Source organism: Pleuronectes platessa, chromosome 15, assembly GCF_947347685.1.
Source record: "Pleuronectes platessa chromosome 15, fPlePla1.1, whole genome shotgun sequence".
In the NCBI taxonomy this organism is placed as follows: Eukaryota; Metazoa; Chordata; class Actinopteri; order Pleuronectiformes; family Pleuronectidae; genus Pleuronectes; species Pleuronectes platessa.
In genome coordinates, this window is record NC_070640.1 from 3002699 (window position 1) to 3024285 (window position 21587).

General features: G+C 43.2%; 1 protein-coding gene across 1 annotated transcript in view; it reads left to right on the forward strand.

Annotated features, from left to right (window-relative positions):
- The window catches only part of doc2b (double C2-like domains, beta), an 87508-nt gene extending 70451 nt beyond the window's left edge, over positions 1–17057 (forward strand). The window contains exons 6-9 of the mRNA XM_053441220.1: positions 9164–9321; positions 13716–13797; positions 15563–15659; positions 16259–17057. Of these exons, the coding sequence (XP_053297195.1) occupies positions 9164–9321; positions 13716–13797; positions 15563–15659; positions 16259–16392 (471 nt within the window). The 3' untranslated portion in view covers positions 16393–17057. The remainder of the gene's footprint in view (positions 1–9163; positions 9322–13715; positions 13798–15562; positions 15660–16258) is intronic.
- Positions 17058–21587: the final 4530 nt, after the last annotated feature.

Below are 21587 nucleotides of genomic sequence, written 5' to 3' on the forward strand. Positions count from 1 at the left end.
GTAAATTAAATTATCCATAATATGATCAGCATAACAGATATTTATTATCATTGTACTGATATTTTCTAACAAAGCAAATTGACCCGACTGCTTGTTTGACTTGTCTTTTCTTTATAAAATCATGTAAATAACAAATTTTACATAAGTTTACGACCACATTCCTCAATTTTTCCAACTGATAATTAATTTATTCTTCAGAGCCACAGATTCATGTCAGAACAGTAATTGAAGAGTTGAAGTGTTGAAGCATGAAACCGTGAACTGACTCAGAATTCTGCAGCGATTCTAAATTCAGTGCAGTTGTTCCTTGTGCTGCTCAACAGAAGATAAACACACGTTCTGTAAACATGAAGCTGACGACTCTGTCTGTCACAACCAGGCCCGGTGTCTGTTTAACTGAACCAGGTAACGACAGCGTCCATCAGGATTTCATTTAGACCACATGGCGGAGCGGCACGCTGGGTTTTGAACCCTCGCCTCTGAAGCGGGAGTGGATTATGAGTTTTGAGCGCATGGGAGTGAAGAGTCATCGAACTGTAATTGAATATGAACGTGCCTCCACACTCTGTGCTTTGAAAAGAATCACACGGGGCAATTCAGGAGCGTCCAGTTTCCTGGAGAGACACATTCCTGCTGCTCTGCTCGTATGCTTTGTTCTCCACGTGGGAGTGTGAAATATCAGAAAACACAAAATATGCTCCAGCAAAACTGGTATGAAACTGGGCAGCCACCAGTCTACGCCTTGGTCTCGTCAAGGCTTATTTAATTTAAGTACATGCTTTGTAAACGATCATATTTGAAATGTGTGTGCTGCTCGTGGTTTGTCATTCAGTGATTGAAGAGCGAATCAGCCACAGTCTCAGCCCTGATTCTTTTCTTTGGATAAAATCACAACCAGACGATAAAGCAGTTTGTACTTTTCACCGTTTCACATTTGATAAATAATTCACAAGCCGTGTTGAAGTACTTTCACACAGAGAAAACCTCAGAGAGTAGATTACACGATGTGTGTGGCTGAACTTTCCACTGTGAAGAGCTGGTTTGTGTTATCGACCCGACACGAGGTTGAGCACGTTGGGGGATTTCTCTGGGTTATTTACAGGGAGTTGTGTAGCTGTTGTGTAAACCAGCTGCTGGTTCAACACTTTATTCAGACATAGTGACGTCCGCTCCTCCTCCAGGTGAACGAGAGGTGAGAGGGGAAACTAGTCTGTCAATCAACTCTCCCTGGATTCAGAAGGCAGGCTGCCCCAAGGGCGGAGGGGGGGGGGGGGGGGGACATGAGACGGACGCACACGAGAGACACTTGGGAGACTCTCTTGAGAGAAAGACACCAGTTGACACGACAGAGCTCAGTGGCCACGCCAGCAGAAAGCTTAGGGTTTTTGTGAGTTTATGTTTTCACCTGTTATGAATAAATAGATGCTAAAAAGCAACACGTTTGTCTCTGGCTGTGTTTGGGAGACGGCATCGGACTTATAATAATACATCAGTCGAGGTAATTTGACTGTTTACTAGTGTGTATCTGTTATTCGAATAGGACGGCTGTGGATCAGGGGGTAGTTCGGGCTCGGTTCGATCCCCGGCTCCTCCCGTGGCTCGTCATACATCCTCGCAAAAAGCATTGCATGTGTACATCAGTGGATGAAGGTGACTTGTAAAGAAAAGTACTTTCTGTGGTCGTAATGTTAGAAAACTACACAGAACGCGTATTGCAGTTAATTTAAGGTAGAACCTGCTCGAATCAGAAATACAGAACTTTTGTTTTGTATAAGAATATAGCGACAAATATGTGCATTTTGTACATTATACCACATCTTATACACTATAATACAATGTATATATAGCAGCTATATAGCAGGAGTGACTGAAACAAGCACAGTTTGGGAATTCAAGCTGCAAACAAGAGATCATTATCTGCAACTATTCAACTCCTGCTCTTCAATTCTTATACTGCTCTTTATTTGGGTTTAAATAATGAAATGAGGTTTCAGACTGTTGCAACATGCAGCGACGTCTCAGTCTGAATCAATAGCAGGTTTCTCAGGGACTTTGTGTCTGCTCTGTTTCACTGAAGCTTGGTTTGGACCGTCACATGTCTGGTGATGGAGGCTGAACATCACAGTTTGGATGTTTTCACACAGAAACGCTCGGAGGCGAAGTGAAGCCTGGACTGCTGCTGGTCACGTAGCTGAAGGCGGGAGGCGTTCTGCTCCGCTCGCTCCTGAAGCAGTGGATAAGGAGTTCTTACCCCAACACAGGATGGTGCTTTGCTGTGCTTGAGGGGAATAGAGCAGAGACCATTTAATCCTGTCGTCCAGCAGCTAGCAGCTCCTGCCTCATTGACAGTTCTGGACAGTCAGGCTTTGGACCAGACGTGTCACAGGCTGGAATATATTCAACCAAATGCTAAAATTCTGAATTTCCACCACATTTCTAATCAGTAAATTCTCCTTCCATCTATTATCGATGGAGCTTATCCTTTCACGGGAGCTGGAGCAGATCCCATTGGGCGAGAGGTACAACCTGGACAGATCAGCAGCGTCTCGCAGGACCAGCATAGAAAGACAAACAACCATTCATTCTCACATTCACACCTACATACACTTTATTATATACCCCATACCCCATTCTTTATATTTTAAACTTCGTCATTTCAAATCTGCAAATCTCCCGCTCTGGGTACGAGGAAACTCCGTCATGTTCTTGTGACCGGTCGGAGGCAAATTCCCCCAACAGAATAAATCACTATATGTGGATGATGTGTTGATGATCGTGGTTCCAACACTATAACCAGAAGTATGAAACGTTTACACATATCAGAGGAGGTGTTTGTATGTTTTCCTGAGGTTCCTGGACAGCTGTGTCCTTTCTAACGTGGTGACCACCCACCCGTGTCTATCTCATGGCTGCGTCTGCCAGCTCAGACTCTGGATCAGCCTCCAGCGTTTGGCACCAGAGGACGACGACAGGGTCTGAGCGGTGCGAGAGCCCGGAGCCTCATCTGGCAACGAATCCTGGATCAGTGTCTCTGCGCGATGCATTTCTCTGCTCCCGCGGCTCGGCTGGACAATGAGAGGCTTCACAGTCAGGGATGATTACAAATTTGTCACCCACCCTGCTGCCATTTTGGAAAATGGCAGCTTTAATTTTTACTCTGGACGGCATTTTGGCTCATCACGGTGGACACAAGGCAATGTTTAGAGGATGCTGCTTTCTCCCGCGTGGAGGCCGAGCTCCAGCAGCGGTGTTGCTCATGGGCAGATGGTGGGGATGTGTTCTTGTAACATGGAGTTTTCACAAAATATTTAGCACAGAGTAGTTCAATATTAGGGAATGAAAGATGTTAATTTTGCTGGGGCGGTGGGTCGATGGACACAAACATTAATGAGCAATGAAACTTGTGAAATACAGAAACTTACGGCTCCAAGAAGATTTTATTTAAAGATAATTAGAACTGAGCCTTTCTTCCACCATTAAATGAGTCCATTCAAGGTAAAGGGATGAGGAAAAATGGGAAACTAATGAGAGTTGAAATTCATCCCAGTCCCATTATTATAAATCCGTTTGCACACCGATCTCTGAGTCGTTCAGCTATTGTTTGACGATGAATTAGCCTCTCGGGGCAAGAGCCAATCTTTTTGTGGACTCCCGCTGTGGAAACGTTTCTCCACTCAAAAAACAAACAGAGATACTTGTTCTTGGTGTTTTAGGTCCGGACGCAGTTTTTGAGTATTCTCTATCATAATGACTATCTGCATAAGAATGCACCTACATTAAAAAAAGCTATTGACCAATTGGTAGCAGCAGAAAAAGTTAGTTTACACATTACACAGCAGCATTAGCATTCATCTGGAGAATCCTCAGTTTTTGGTCTCTGCCAACAAAAGAGGGGGGGGGGGGGGATTGCCCCTGTGTTGTTTCCTCCATGTGATGTATGTGTGTATTATGGGCTGTAATAACCATCACGGCACCTAGAGGCCTAAAGCTCACGACTTTTATTCTTGTTTTATTTGAAAATAAAAAAACGCCAGCCAGCTTCTCTTTATCTGATTTTGCCTCCTCATTATCGGAGCAGCGGTTCTTTCCTGTCCTCTCTGTGTGGGACATGTTTGTTGGAAGCTGCAGCCTCTTCTCTCGTATCAGCAGAACAGTCGGAGCCCCACTGTTCGTTTAGAGGTGATCCCGGCGACCCGACCAGGACGTTGGCAGGAGATGCGTTGTTGTCTCAGCTTCCGACAACACCGATTTAGAGCCTCGTGTCCTGAACTGCCCACGCATTGTTTCAATAAGTTCAAGTCATGTTGTGGCACAGGACCTTTGTTCCATGTCATGGTTTTCTACTCTGTTTTGTCAGAGGTGAGGTCGTTGCAGCACTTAATGAAAGTCTTTCACTCGGACCCAAATGTCTCCATTTCTGCCCATTCAGACATTTCAAACTAAAAGGGAGCTAGAAGCTTTTTCAAAACTTCAACTTTTAGGCATTTGAATACTCCAGAGCTGTGTGGTCACCAGATATAGACATAAAAACGGTGATGCATTTTTTAAAGTGTATAACTCTGACATTTGACTGACCGATGGTGGAGCCCCATCACTCAGTCACTGTCACTGGACTGGCCTCATTGCTGCAGTCGAGCCAAACATGTGATTTGATTCCTGGCTCAGCCGCCTGAACCAGTCAAATCCAAATTCCCCTTTATACTGGGATATTACCAGACTTTGTTCCTGGTAATAACTCAGATTCCCTGGTAACCCCCCCCCCCCCCCCCCAACCCCCGGGGGCCTGAGTAATACCTGGAACCAATTCAATACCCTTGGAATATTATTGTGTTGTGTTGCTTTGTTGCAACGCTGTGGAGTTCTGCTGCATTTATCCGGAGCGATGTTCAGACGGTCACATCAGAGGTGTCCGGTTGTACTGTGCATTAAATCCAATTAATGGACATCCTCTGGCCCATCTTAATCGAGTTGTCCCCCAGGCAATGGTTCAATTAGCTGGAGAATGTAAAGTAAACAGTGCGGCGCAGTCCGGTGTTTGCTCATGTAAGTTGATTTTATGTTTGAGCAAATTGATGGAAGAAGGAAAATGAAACTAATAGAAGGAGGTAGATTGGACAGACCTTATATAGTCTGTGAGGAGGTGACGCCATGCTGCTGCAGACATGGGTTTACATCTGAGATTTATGATGTGATCGTTGGAAACATCGTTCTGATGTTGGTATTATTTATATGCCAACGTGCACAGTGAGTGAAGGAAGGCTAGCTGGGCTCAACGGAGGGTTTGTGAGTACAAATAGAAGTAACGACAGTGAGTGCTGTACAGACGTCGGCACTTGTCAGGTGCGCCGATAACCACCCGGGCAGCCTGAGGTTTCTCTACTTCCTCCCTCGCTAAACTTTCTATCTCGATACTCTTGTATTCCTGTCAGCCTCCTGCTTTGTCACAGACTTCCCAGAGTGCATGTTGTTAAAGGCCCGACAGCGAGACACCGACAACAGAGAGGTTTGTCCTGAACACGGATAAACAGCAGAAGAAGAGACAGGTCTAAATCGATCCGACAGTAAAACCGAGGCGGCGCCTGAGACACGTTGTTGGCACGTCACATGATAATTGACGACGAGTCCACAGGTCCAGAAAGACTTCCTGAAAAAGTCATCTGTGATTCATGCGGAGAGCGTCGGGTTCTCTGGTGATATGTGATTAGTATCCTGCTGAGGACTCGGCTGCACAGCTTGTGGAACCCTGGAGGAGACAGAAGTCTGTGTCCGCAGGGGCTTTTCTTCTGCCTGTTTTCCTTCCTCATTTCATTATTCTCATTTTGTTGGTGAATATCAAGGATGTTTTGGGATGTCAGTGATTAGTGCCGAAGACAACAGCTTGCAGCCCGTGATTATTTCAAACAGCAGCTTGCCGCTCGTCAAATCATATAAAGTAGCTCTCCAACCATGTACATGGGTGTATAATTAAGATTTGTTAATGAACTACAAATAGAAGGACTTGCATAATTACAATTGCATTGAGAAAAAGTGTTTTTTTTGGTTTTATTTTACCATCTGGCGGAAGGTTGTATTAGTTGCTGCACAACATTTAGCAAAATTTCTGCAAAAACCTGCAATAACTTGAAGAATACTCGGATTTTATCACTTAACAGAGATTATTATACCAACTTTGTTATGCCAAACTGCATATTCGGTGCATATATAACCGATATATACATATTCTTGTCGATATATACTCTGTCTTGGGTCTCTACCTACTCTATGGTACTGACTATAGACTGTACATCAAGACAACAAGACAGCTCGCCAAAACTGAAGCTAACGCCACGTTTCATTCTACATCAGACTTAAATAAATGAAGGATTCTTAAGTAGTATTTCTTGCCATGAATTATAACTTTGTGAATGTACATGTGGGGGGGAAAAAAGCCAATTTGACTTTCTTCTCTCTGAGGTTTAACTTTATAAAGTGCGAAGCAGTTTGCACTTTGTCATAAACGAGAAAGAAAAAAGTCTAATGAATATCCTTTTGAAATGGCACAAACCAAATTGAAAGAACTCACTTTGCTAATTCCCACTTTCCCTCCGGTCCGTGCACTTTCATGAAGCCCTCGATAAGCTGGAAGTTGTTAAGCCTCCGTGCATTTGCTCTGCTGATGGTCTTGTACTGTATATGTGGTTGGCAGTAAATGCTGAGGTGTGGGAAAGGCCGTTGCATATTAACCCAATCAGCAGCTGTGGGAGTGTTGCTGGTAAATTGCATTTCTAACTCACTGGGCATAGAAGAAAAAAAAGCTCAAATAGCTCTCAAGGGACTGAGCTGCTTTTCTGTGGAAAGTCGAACTCTGAAGAGAGTGGTTTTTCTCTGAGGAGAACTTTGAGACAAAAGCACAATGGTAATGAGAGTGTGAGGAGAAGCACTGATGACTGATTGATTATCGGGTGTCAGTGATGTGGATGGACACCGGTGTTTATCCTCTTGGCTACTTAGGGGACACGGGTGGTGCACACGGGTATCTAATTTAATGTGCCAAGGTTAATAAGGTAAATCCATCTTTCCCTTGCATTTCTTTGTTTTTCCTCTTCTCTCGCCTTGAACTCGCCTGCTACAGAATGTACACAGCAGGAAACATGGCTGGATGGATGGAGAAGTTGTTCCTGCAGTTGATGAGCAACCGTTTAATTCCCTCAACTTTTCAATCGCCTGAGCGATTCGTCTTTGTAGGCGACAATTTCCAACCATCACGCGGTTTCATTAAAACTAGGATCAAGATAGAAGGGCCTGAACCCGGGACTCGAGATCCAAACTCTGATCTGTGTCATCAACTCTGTTTCCCCCCCCGACGTCCACATCCTGCACTTCCGTGTGCGACTCTGTCCCCGAGCAAACACGTTCTGCAGAATCCTAATTGCAACCATTTTACATTGTCTATTAACATAACGAGGTTAGGAGTTAATTTGTGTATGAAATGTTCTCGAGCAACATGTTCATTTTCTGCAAATACATCCAGTCTCTCAGTGCCACGTCCATTTGAAGTGATTACGGCATCATTCAACGGTTTTATGGTTGTTTTTATAGACTCTCACCGCACTTAGAAAAATAAGGGAAATATTGTGTGTGGGGGGGGGGGTTAATACAGAAAATCCAGCCTACGATTAATGTTCCTACTGCTGCGGGTTATTTGAAAACATAATTTCTTGGAGACAAGAGGAAAGTTGACTGCTTAAGTACTGTTTCCAAGGAGAGATTTGATTTTTTATTGGATTTTTTGTTGAGATTCATTTCCATCACACTGCCCTCAAGTATAAACACATGAGGTGAACATGGTTCTGATGGTGAGAGGTTGTTATTCAGACTAGTTTCTTTGTCCCTGGGCCCTGAAATCCCAGAGTCCATCCCCGGGTCCAGATGTCTGAGCCTCCGGAGTGAAAGCTTTGCTCTGTTTGTGTGCAGCTGAAGGAGAAGAATGCATGAAACCAACAGACTGTGAGTGTGAGTCCATGAATAGTTCTGCAACTGTGTAGAAAGAAAAGAAATCAATTTGCTCTGCCTGGTTACCAGCTGCGACAGCGTTTCTCGTATTGTTTTCATTCTGACTCAGCCTGAGTGTGTGAGTGTGACCTTGTTTCACTACACTCGTGGGGTCCGACCATCGAAAACCACTTGTGGGGACTGATGGCTGAGACCACACTGCTGGACCCCACAAGTTTAAATGGATGTTTTAGTGTGTGAGTGTATATGTGAGTGTGTGTGTGTGTCTGTGTGTGTGTGTAGTAATGACTACTGAGCACTGAGAACGAATAGAGTTTGTAAAAAATAAAATAATAATTACTTAAATTCTCTGTGTACTTATAACTGCTGAGTACTTCAGGAATAATGTCGTCATGGAAACATGTAGTAATGAATACCGTGTACCGTCACAGGCATTTACCATTGAATGAATACTGAGTACTTGTGTAATAAGTGATTAATGATCTTTTATGAAATATGAGTACTGTATAAAATTATATATATTAAATATTGTTGTATTGAATACTGAGTACCCTTTAATGGTGTACTAATGAATATGATTACTCTGGACTAATGTAATAATAATTACTGAGTGATCATGTAATAACGTAGTAATGACTACAGAGTACTTAGTGTTGAATTTGAGTTTGAATCATCCAATCAGAGCAGAATGTTTGGATTCATCAGTTGGGACCTAAACGCCTGATTCTGAGTCAGTGAAGTCACACACACACACACACACACACACACTTGTCACACAGGTCATGTGTTACTTCAGATGTTTATCTTGTCTCTGAAGAACGTGGCAAATGAATTTGATGAGGCTATTAACTCACCATCTACAGCGGAGATGACATAAATCAGCCAATCAGTGTTGGGCTGATTTTCAGGACACACAGTTACGTCTCAGACTTTTAATGACACCGACCCACTCTCACAAAATCTTGACAGGATGAGAGATACTGGGATTTCAAAGAAGTTAAATAAAACTTCATGATTGACACTGAGAGAACATTTCCAGGTGACGATTCCCTTGTCAACACGGATTAATAGCAATTCTGAAATTTAGAGCTTTGGTTATCTGACAAAGACGATGATGAGAATTGCGTGGTGACGATTATTATCCCTGAACCTTGTTTTTCTTTTTCTGCAGGTCAACAAGACAGAAGACAAGTCCCTGGAGGAGCGAGGACGCATCATGATTTCTCTCAAGTACAACACGGTGAAGTCCTGCCTGGTGGTGGGCATCATACGCTGCGCTCACCTCGCCGCCATGGACGCCAACGGCTTCTCCGACCCCTACGTCAAAACGTCAGTATTACAAACACAGACTTTAAACTAACAACAATGGAAAGTATTATAGGGGCGATGCTAATACTTTTGAAAAACCTAATTTATACGATAAAGTGAAAAATGATTGGTTTATCTAATCTGGAGATCGTGTCTCTGATCTTATTGGCTGAAAAAGATAAAACAAAGCTGTATGACATAATTCTCTGATTTCACAGTGATGTCACGATGACCTCATTTCTACCACATCATCAATTGATTATTATTTTTTGATCTATGCCGTATACACAGTTCTTTTGTCTTCTTCATCATAGTAGTGCCACCTTGTGGTAGCAGTGTTGTTTTATATTTGGATGTATCCTTTGTATTTACTGCTTCTTGGTAAAAAACAAACGTTGTGCTGCGTTTAAGGGAAGTAGGAAATATAAAGACTCTGACTGTCTGAGTGTCCCTGATACCGGGGAACATTTTTAAACCTGAATCTCCTCGTCCTTCGCTCATTTTCTGTCAGGAATATGTAAAACGTAAAAAGAAATGACACACACAACACAGACACACACACAGACACATTCATGTCCTTCACACGTTGTGTGTTTGAAGCTCGACTCGGAGCGTGCATCGAGAGCCAGTCAGCCGAAGGAAGAGTTTCTTTTCTGGTGAATGCGCTGAGTCAAGTTCATCTTCAAATTCTCTTTCACACCGTGGAATTTATTTCTACATTATCCTCATGTTCTGAAACCTCCTCCTCTTCCTCTTCACCGTGTGACTCACTCTCCTTCACCGTGAGGCCCCTCGCAGCCTCTTGCTCATATCTCTGCTGCAGGATCCTAGCTGAAGTGACCCACACCCTCCTGTCCTCACCTGTATCTGCTTTACAGTTTGATTATAATAAGATAAAGATAAAAGTCCATTTAAAATACCAGTTAAGAATACTAAACATCCATGAAAACATTGTTTCATTTCATATTTTATTGGATAAACATGATTCATGCCAACGAACCCTTTCAATTATAGCAGAATTTATTCAATATTCATTCATTATTTTTAATTCGCTGTCGAACATTCGAGTCACGGCCCGAGCCTCCTCGTGCACGCGGCTGTGCACATGTGCATTTGTTGCAAAGCTGATGGGAGAAGAAACTGTTTACCTCGGAAACTAAAGAACCATGTGGACTGAAGAGTTCTTTGGTGTCTGACGGTAAAGGTTTGCACTTTAACTCATGGAGTGAGCAGAGTAGTACAGGAGCTGGTTATCCATGTCCGTGCTTCATGTTTATCATATCACATTGAATTGTTGGAATAACTCGCTGAACATCTTTCGTTTACCTGCTCCTGATGTTTAATCAACGAGTTGACAACTTTAATTTCACGGCCCAACGTCAATCGACAAACATCAATCTTAAAACAAATTGCATGATCATCTTTAAATGTAGAAACTTAACGACAGGTCGTGTTGTTCGCGCTGCTCTCTCTCCTCTTGTCTCTCCGACGCGAGCGCAATGCATGATGGTCTATATTGGTCTCGGTTACTGACCATCGGTTGTGCAGTACTTCTCACGATGCATTGTGGGAAACAATGACGAACTCACTATATCGTGATTAGTGAGTGATTTCGGACTCAGACCTTGACACTTGTGGATTTACATCGTACATATGTTGACTCCACCTGAAGGAACATGTCCATCGGTCCCTGTTGTTCCTCCTCCTAACGCCGGATGCTCATCATATAAACCTTATTTTTAGTGGATGTACGATGCACATCCAGCAGTGGAGATGGATTAGCAGGCAGCTCTGACGTTCTAGCAATAAGCAGAACCGTCTGCCTGTGATTATCAGCTGCAAGACACACAGCACAAGAGGCCGACCGCGGGGCTGCAATTTGAAGGAGAGTCCTATTTATCACACCTGAACATTTCCCCAGTCTTTCATCTGGCTGAGCAATGAAAGTGCAATTAATTTCCGACTCCGCTGTGCACACCTCGAGAACAAAAGAGCCACTCGTTGTCGGAGAGAGAGGAGAGAGGAGAGCGGCGCCGGGCTAACAATTTTTTTTCCCCGACGGTTCGAGGTTGAGAAAATCTGCCTGAAGCCTGAAGGACACGCCGGCAGATAAGGGATTTACCCACTGGCTTCGTGTGAGAGGGAATAAAGGGAACGTATATGTAAGATTGACTTGATTGGCTATCTGATGCATCGGGTCGCAGCTGTCACCTGAACAGAGAGAAGTGTTTCCTGCTCTGTTGTGTTGCCTGTAAACCGAAGGTGGGAGGCAGGTGTGCATTAGCGGAGCAGGAAGTGGAGTTCACCGCGAGCAGCGACAGTGTAAATGCCCTCGTTAATGGCTCCTGTCGTCAATTACGAGCGATTTTCATCACACGTAGACGTCAGGGATATTTTTAAAGAAAAGAAATAATAATAGCAGGGGCTGAAAAGCTGCAGCAGCCAACAGATGAATAACATTTTCAGAACCATTATATTGAACAGGAGCATTGTTTGCATCAGGACTTTCACTCTCGGCTTTGTTTTCGCCCGAGGGTCACTTGTCCCATTACACGACAACAATTAGGTTCCCTGCAATATCCTCATCAACAACGATGCCAGCCCCCTCTGCCCCCTGGGTAGGTTTGTGAGCAATAACCCACTTAGCCACCTCCCTGGACGCCTGCACGTTACCCTGGGAAATTGAAGCCTTTGTGGGTCCGGTGAGCAAGAAAACAGGAAAAGACGGATGCGATTGAAATGTACGAAGCCAGAACGAGCATTATTGGTTCAAATTGTTTGAGACGCCAAACAAGATCGAGCCCTCGGGGGTTGAGACGTAAAGTGCAAACCACCTCCTGCGTCGATCATGAAGGCGAAGCTGAAACAAAGGTCCACACGAGCACAGTCTCATTAACACGTATGTACAGAGTGTCGGCTCCCAGAGCAGCAGCAGCACTGACTCACTCCCGACCGCAGTCGATCATAACCAGCAACAATAAACCCTCCGGATGGATTCACCTCTGTTGCATATTCAACAACGTGCACTCAGGTGTCAGTTTATTAGGTACACACAGCCAAAGATAATGCATTGTAATACAACAACCCATGATGCTCAGGTTTGGTTATACCTCCACCGTAGAGGTTTCGTTTTTGCCCCTCTACATTTGTTTGTTATCAGCAGAATTAAGCAAAAGCTACTGACTGCATTTCAACAAGACTTTGAGGAGTGATGGGACAAAGGCCAAGAAAGAAACTCATTCAATTTTGGATCTTGACAAAACAGCAGATCTAGGAATTTTTCATTACTTACTTTATATTTATTACTATTGTGAGAAAGTAATTCACATTTTCAGTGATTTCTCCATTCTTTCTTCCATTCGTTCATGGATTATGATGAACACATTTCAGGCACTGATATTTATAAGTACAGTACTGTAAGTATTTATTAATACAGCTGTTTTGAGAGGTTTTGGATTAATTTACCATCATTCTGGAGGCTGAACAGTGAATTTATATTGTAGTGTGTAAATAAATCATCTTAAATCTCTCAGTATAACGTGAAACCAGTAATTAAAGGACTGTTGTATACGAGTGCATTTGCTTTGATGTACCTAATAAACTGGCAACAGAGTTTAAATGCAGAAATGTTCATTTAAAAACTTGGAATGTTGGATTGCATCTCACATCTTGTGAGACGATTATAAACAACTTTTACTATAACACAATAATAAGCCTCAAAAGGACAATAAATGAGTCTAAACTCACAAACAGTTTAAATAAACACTGAACATCATTAGATTTGGGGTTATTGCAGGACTGTTGCTCGAACTGCTTTAGTTTTGACATGTGGGTGCAGTTTGATTTAAAATGCCTCACAAATATCTGGGATGAAAGCAGGAGCACAAGAACAGAAACCCAGGAAGTAGCTCTGTAAAGATAATAAAATTCAATCAGACCAAACCCATAAAGCCTCATAATAACCAAATTTAACGTGAAGCTTTTATGTGAACTTCATGCTGGAGATCTGCTGCTGTGATGCATCACAAAAACATTTATTTAACTCTAATCTTATAGAAAATACAACAACAAATCAGATTATCCAGTTAAACTAAATACGTATCATTAATCCTGCAGGAGGGAAAGTGAGCTCAGAGGTGAAGACACGGCTGCATCTGGGTTTTAGCTGAAAGCACATGTGGATCTATGTGAACATGGGAGCACGCGTGTGCAATGACATGCAGCAGTGTGGTCGAATGTAGGGCAGCTCCACAGCACCCTCTGGAGGACAGAACTAAATAGCAGCTGCTTTCACATGAAGGTTTCAGTTAGTTTCCCCATCTCACCTCAGTGTCTCCACAGAGATGAGACGTGATGACAGTGTTCAGCTCAGGGACGAGTCTCTGATGAGTGCTCCTCCCTCTCTGCTCCTCCAGGTACCTGAAGCCGGACGAGAACAAAAAGTCAAAGCACAAGACGCTTGTGAAGAAGAAGACGCTCAACCCCGAGTTCAACGAGGTACAAACCTTTTTATTCATGTGTTTCTTTCTGCTTTTCGCTTCGTGTGGAGTGTTCGTCTGACGTGTGTATGTGCCGCTCGACCGCCGTGACCCTGACCCTTCAGGAGCAGGTCTGGTTTCTTAATCCATCATTAGAAGACGTGTGAAGCTGCTCCTCCTCCTCCTCCTCCTCCTCCTCCTCCTCCTCCTCCTCCTCCTCTTCCTCCTGTGAATCTTTGATGCGTCTCACTAAAGATTAATGCTGAAACATTTTGATGCAACATCCTTGAAAACAAGTGAGAAACTGACAGAATGAAGATAGAGATGAGATTGTAGAGCGACTGAACAATGATCTGTCGTCAAAGACCCTGAGGACAAACTGTGATTTCTTAATCAACACACACACACACACACACACACACACACACAAACACACACACACACTTATGTGTTAAACTGTTTTTGTTCATAAGTGGATGGATAAATATTAAGATAGATGGATAGATATATTGATAGATAGATGGATGAAAATGAGGATATGGATGGATTTATAGATAGATAGAGAGTTAGTTAGATAGATGGGTTTATAGATGGATAGATAGATGGATGAATGGAAAGATGAATGGATGTTAGGCATGTTTAGTATATGAGAGTAAAACTTTACTTCTAAGGAGCTTTTAAAGCTGCACTAATCAATATTTTTTCATCGTCGAGGGGTAAAATTACAGCGTGTGATTCTTGCTCATGGAGACAATCCCACATAATTGCTAGATTCTAAAACGCTGGAATTACCAGCCACTCCATCGCTTCCCCTCAACTCTTCGGAGTCTTCCAGCGTCTACCAGCCGCCAGAGCAGCTGAGCCCTCGCAGCCGAACGCCTCCTCTCTCACAGAAACCATTGATTGTAAACACTGTTGAAATCAGAAACGCGTTTGTTCCCCTGAGGGACCGAGCCACCCCGGTTTTTGCAGAACGATGCCAAATGTGTTCTCTGAGGCTGAGCCGGCCTCTCGGTTCTTTCTGCCGCGGGGGAACTCGGCTCGAGGGGGGGGGGGGGTGCACCTGTATATGAACGGACGGCTGCGGCCAAACACGCACGCAGGCCAGCGGCTTGACATTTCCTGTGACATTTTTTGCGCCCGTATTCCTCCATCACCTTCCGGCCTTTCTGTCGGAGGCTAGCGGGGGAAGGGGGGGGGGGGGGGGTCGGCCATTGATTTCACAGAGGTGGAGCAGCGAACCTCGATTGAACCGAACGTCGTGATGCAGAATAATAAACCCCTCGTTTACCGGACAGTGGACTTCATCGATTGCACCGTCACTCTGCTCACATGTTATTACCTCGTTGTGCGGTTCACTGAACGAGCTGATGTGAGTGTGTTCTAATAGGACGAGCTAAATGTCTGACGATGAGGGAAATGACTTCCTGAGAGTGAGCGCAGGCAGCGACTGGCACCAGCATCAGCCTCAGCGTTATTCTGAGTGAGGCAGCGATGAAACATTAAAACTCAACGAGGCGCTCAGAGTAATGTGAATACATTGCAGCAGGAAATAAAACAGGGTAATTGCGTTCGGCGTTCATAATTTTTACTATGCAAACCCGGCAGCTTGCAGAAGAAGTGTTTTTTTGTTGTGAAGGAGGTGAAGCACAATCGACTCTTACGTTCAACATGTTCAACAACATGTTAAACCTTGTGTAGACGTTGTTCTCCACGGTGAGATGAGTATTTGTTATTAGACGTGGGAGGAGGAAGAACTGCAGCTCTTGTTCTCTTCTCCGCAGGAGTTCTCTTATGACATCAAATATGCAGACCTCACCAAAAAGACCCTGGAGGTGACGGTGTGGGACTACGACATCGGGAAGTCCAACGATTTCATAGGTGAGAAAGAAAATTCAAATGTGTGTGACGTGTGTTTTGTTTTTCCTGGGATTAGGATTTTTTAAGGAGTTTAGGAAGATGGTGTACTGACAATGTATTTAACAGTTTGTTTGTGATAAATAAACTTGTTATTAAAGTTATTAGTAACCAGGTAATAAAGGTGTGGCTCCTCCTTTTAGGGATTTAGGAAGATGGTGCACTGACAAAGTATTTAACAGTTTGTTAGTGATAAATGTTCAGTTAAAACAATGTGATTCTTATAAACTTGTTATTTAACTTATTAGAAACCAGGTAATCAAGTTGTGGCTCCTCTTCTAACTGGCTTCATCTGTAGGTTTATAACAAAAGTTAGTTATTATTCATATATTCACATAACTTTATTTTGTGAAATCTCCTTGTTGAGGTTATTCTGGTGATAATGGAAACAGTGGCCATGTTAATTTTTCGTGAAGAGTAAAATCACAGACATTTTCTGTTTGGATATAATCAATGATCTTCAGTTTCCTCCCTGTATTCAGCTGTTTTGTGCAGTTATGAAGACACCATAATATTTCTATGATTTATATGTCATGCATTTGACCCTGTCCTCTGTCTCTCAGGTGGTGTGTCTCTGGGTATCAATGCAAACGGAGAGAGGCTCAAACACTGGTTCGACTGCCTCAAAAACAAGGACAAGAAAATTGAGCGCTGGCACACGCTGACCAATGAGCTACCTGGTTCTTTAAATGACTGAAGACTCATCATCATCCTGTCCTTCCTCCTCCGCCCCGGCTGCACCAGATCGGACTTCATCTTCCTCACTCTTCTTCTCTGGATTCGGATTCGGCCACAGCGACACGTCTGTGGGAATATGAATACTTCCTCTCAACAGGGCTCAAATTAGACATATCCAAAATGCTCTTACATGTACAATAGGATTTTGCCGGCTGATCTTTAATTTGATTTCAGATTCTAAGTTTCATAATCCTGATTTTATCGTATGATCAGTGATATTAAAATGAGCAGATTCCTTTTATTCAATTAGATTATCAACAGTCCCTGGAGCAGCACAATAAACGCCTTCACTCTGTCGCGTGAATTGAAGCCGAGCTGCAGGAGACAGGAAGTAAACGAGTCTCTTAACAAAGCATGTAGCGAAATTTCATCCTGCGGAAATTATGCAGAAAAGTTTAGAGGAACAGATTTTATCTTCTCAATTCAACCTCCCACCTTCAGTCTGCTTGACACTAATATTTAGTGTTGTGTAGGAGCAGATGAATTATACATTAATAACCCACATATTTGAAGATGTTGCACTTTAATGATACGATTGTAAAAGTGTTGGGGGGTGCGTGTCCTGCCGTCCCTCACCCGTCACGTAGGCGTCTCCCACGCAGAATGAGAAGTTTGGTTTTTATGCATCCGGAGTGTTTCAGTCTCTGATCCTCCTCGACAGACACACAAGACACACAAGACGATGGACACACAACTTCATCCGTCAACTTTTGCAGATATGAATGTTATCTTCAAGGGAAAAAGACGCAGCTGCGAGATTATGATTTATTGTCCAGTGAGAACAAAGGAAACAAGAATGGCACGTTAATGAAAGTGGAAAAGAACCTAAATGGATCTGAAATTAACAAAACTCACTATCACAAAATGTTAGGGAATCAAAAAACAGTCCTGGATCCACTCCATCATCATTTGAGGGATTCTATCTTTGCCAGTGCTCCAACAAATTTCATGTTATATCCGTTATATAGTTTTTGCGTAATCTTGCTAACTAACTAACAGACAAATGGAAACTCGAAGGAGATAGATGGGTATCAGACACAAATCAGCTAAAACATAAAAACAGGATATTTTAACATTCCAGTTAGGAACAAGCTGCCATAACCCAACGACAACAACACAACACAACCTCAACATGCAAAGCTTTATGGGTAAGAGGACATGAAGGTTGGTCGTTTAAATAAGTTTGATCAACTTACTAAACCAATGCAAAAAAACAACTTTACCTGAACTTTTCCTGCCCGAGGCTTCTTGCAGCGAATATTCATGACATCACAAACATCAGCCCAATCTCGGAGCCCATTGGCTAACGTCCGATTGGCTAATTAACACAAGCTCTGTCTTCTGTACCAGGTGCATTGTTTACAGTCCAACTGGCAAAGTGAAACACAAGATTGGAGTTTTAGTTCCAGACAACGTTGGCTCCTCTCTATTTACAGCTCTCTGCACTTAGCCAGGTGTTTCTCTCTCCTCTGTTTACCTGCGGGCAACCAAATCCTGCTCAGACCTAATGAGTCAAACCAGAAGATTCAGGCCCTAAAAGATCTTGTCCCTCACAAACGAATTCTGCATATTCACATCCAAATCCTATCATAGAGTCAGTATATCAAACAGACCGATAGGCACCACCCACTTTAATACTTACTGATCTGATCAGTGTTGATCTCATTCCTTCGTCGTTTCCAGGTCACAAAACGCCGGGTTCCTTATTTGCAGTGCAAATGCAAAATGAACGGCTCGGTCTGATATATGCATTTTGAACAGCGAGTCCAACTGGGGGATGTAACACGGGGACGAGGCCGCGGCGTCGTATCCAATCAGCCCCCTGCCTCCTGTGTGTGTCTGTGGTCAGGAGTGATTCCTACAGACGTCTTCAGAGTGAACGCTTGAAAGAACAGCTGAAAGCTCAAGGGCGAGTGGAGGGCCGGCTCGCAGGGCGTCAGCAGAGTGCCACTCAGTCCGATTGGATCCGACCGACAACTGAAGGAGCGCAATGAGAGCATAATGGTGTCAGAGTGGCCGTTTATTCAGGATGTGAGGAAGGTTATGGGTTTGAAAGTGGATTTCATATGCAGCTGATAATTGTGAATGGGGGGGGGGGGGGGGGGGGGGGGACGCGCAGTGAAGGCGCCACGTGATTGGGCAGCTCCTAACGATGTACGTGCATCTTATTGTTTACATTACAGGACACGAGTTTCCAACAAAGACTCGCAGGAAGGATTTTAAAGCTGGATGAAAAAAACGATCCTGCCCGAATGTCAAAAAAGGGCAAAAAATTCAAACGCGAAAAAAAAGTTTACGTCAAATATGCGAAGAAAAAAAAAGAGGAAAATACTATCAATAAAAGCATGTATTGTTTACAACAGCCTACTCTCGCTGAAGTTAAAGTCTGCTGCTGAACGGGCGAACACGCTAACGTCGTGCGATGCAAAGCTTTGCCACAACGAGGCGAGAAGGGAGGAGTTTTTAAAATACTAGCCGTGTACGTATATTGTTACAATGTTGCTGCACACGTTTTATTTGTTATTTTCGATTGTTTTGTTTTTTATCGTAAAAGCAGCTCCACGGTAAATGTATAAAAACAGAATGTACATGTTTAACCCTTTCTATTCCACAGTGAACCCTCTGAGTAACATCTGGAAACACATCTGGTTGAACTCTGAGCCCGGAAGCAAACTACAGACTTTGTCACTCAAAAACTCCAGATAACTAAAGTTTTACTTCGATTGCTCCAACCCTGTTTAATTATCTATGTTTTTTTTGACTTTGTTTAATATTTTATGTTAAAGTCTAAACGCCCTGAGTCCCTGTGCAGTCTTGAAACAGAACTGAAAACTCTTCTCCTAAGTTGCCCTCGAGGACCAGTAGGCTGGGATGCATGCCATGTATTTGTGATGTTATGAGTTCGATTCTGCAGTTTAACATTTTCTGCATGTCCCCTGCAAAACCCACGTTTCTTGTAAATTCCCAACGTGGCGTGCACTGACTGGTAACACAAAAACACACACACAAATCATGTAGGTTTCCTGAAATTCAGCTAACAGCTTTTTTGGCATCACGTCACAGTAAGTCTGCTCTCAGACATGAACATTTTCCTGTAACCTTCTGGAGGGCCTGAATGTGAGAAGAAAAATGTGTCTGAGTCGGTTACTCCAGACAGTTTCTGGAAGTTTTCCTTCCCGCTCCTGAGTAAAATAACCAGAAAATGTCTGACAGCGAGCGATAGGGCCTGTTGATGATGTTTCCAAAGGCAAGTTCATAGTATCCGTGTCCACCAGGCCGCTGGGGGTTTGCTTCGGCTTTTGTGACATCATCCACTCATGTCTGCTAGGTTAAGCCACCAGCACCAAAGCTGATGTTCGCATGTAGCCCAAAATCTGTGACCATGCACAAGATACAAACATTCCACCTACTGGAATGGAATGAATGCACGACAAATGCAGATCCTCTTTTTAATGCAAAATGCTCCTTGGCCATGTATGTGTGACGGGAGCGAGTACGCAACCTTAGAGCAGAGAATATGGTCGACTGTTTACAGGCAGCTGACGTGAGACGGAAGAAACGCAGACAAAGAAGTGGAGATTCCAGATCTTTAGGTGATAACGGTCGACACCGGTGCTGTAAATGAAAAAAAACAAGACTTCTGCAGCTTAATTAATATTTAACCTCCCACTCCTCACTCCATGTTCCATGTTCACGTCTGAAAACAGCCTCAGTGACTTTACGAGGTCTAATCACAGCTGAGCGGATTCTTTCAATCAGCCCATTTGAACTATTACACTCATTTTAAAGAAAATGTGATTTTGACATGTGACACCTTCAACAGCAGAATGTTTCCCAGCATCACGTCCGGCCTCACAATCCCCGTTTCCTCCTCAAAGTGTTAAACAGCCTCTTCAACCACATCAGACCCCCCCCCCCCCCCCCCCCTCCCCTCTCTCTCTCTCTCTGTGGAATATGTAATGATTACAACCGACATGTGGTTTTGATTTTGTAAAATGTCTGCCTTTGTATGCAAGCTCAACATTATGAAAACAAAAGGAGAAAGAAAAAAAAAACATATCTGCATGCATATGTTCCTGGTTTTGTCACGAGATGACTTTGCCTAATGTTTGATACTGTTTTCTGTATAAAAAAAAAAAAACACACACACACACACACATACGACTGTGGATGCTCTAAGATTATGCTATAAGTCAGTCTTTTCTTCTGGACAACATTTTTGTACCTTTGGACACTATCGCGTTGCCTGTTTGGCTGCTGTATTGATTATCTGGAAGCGTGACTTGTTGTAAACGAAAAAAAATCTCTCCTCTGTTGTTTTGTTTCCTTTCTAACACTCAGGCACTTGTTTGCATTATTCCGGTTCGTTGAATGTATGACTATAAATTATTGTCCCAAATTATATTTTAGTCCTATGCCAAATGGACAAGTTATCGTGCCGCTCCTTGTTTCTGTTTCTGCATTTTTTGCACCACACACGCTTTCGAAACAATGCCTACAGACGTCATTGATTAGAAACTGTTTGGATATAACTTCCTTGCAATGATTTTTAAACTTTAGAAAACATGCAACTGGACAAAACATCTACACAACTTTGACGTGTGCAGGGTCGTTGCACAGCTGATCCACAGCAGCGCCAATTTTGAGGGGACCCCCTTTAATTCTTTGACTTGTTTCGGTCTGAAACGACCTGACGAGGCCTCGTGTTGCCAGGTTTCTGCAAAAAGCTTTGTTATTTTATGAGTTTGGCTGAAGAACATCTGTAATATCATGTTTCTTGAGGAGGGTTTTCTTTGGTTCAACGTGAGGCCCCACAGATCCCTTTACCCGGGTCCCTGGAGATGCTCCTGCATTTAGGAGAAAACCACAATTAGCCCAAATTTGAAAGCACACATACAAGATAATGAGATGTAATACAAATGAAACACAAGATACCTCAAGAGTCTCCTCATCAAACCACATCTAAATTCACCTGAAGCAGATTTGTAATGTGCAGCCAAATAGCCGACACTCATACAAATCAGACCCTTTAAAAATACCGTTCTTTTCATCAAGAGCCATGAAACATATCTCTTAGGAAATTCTAGATCTGCCCTTAAACTTAATGGTCGAGACACTTCTTTGATATTTTTTTATATTTCCCGTTAGAGGGTC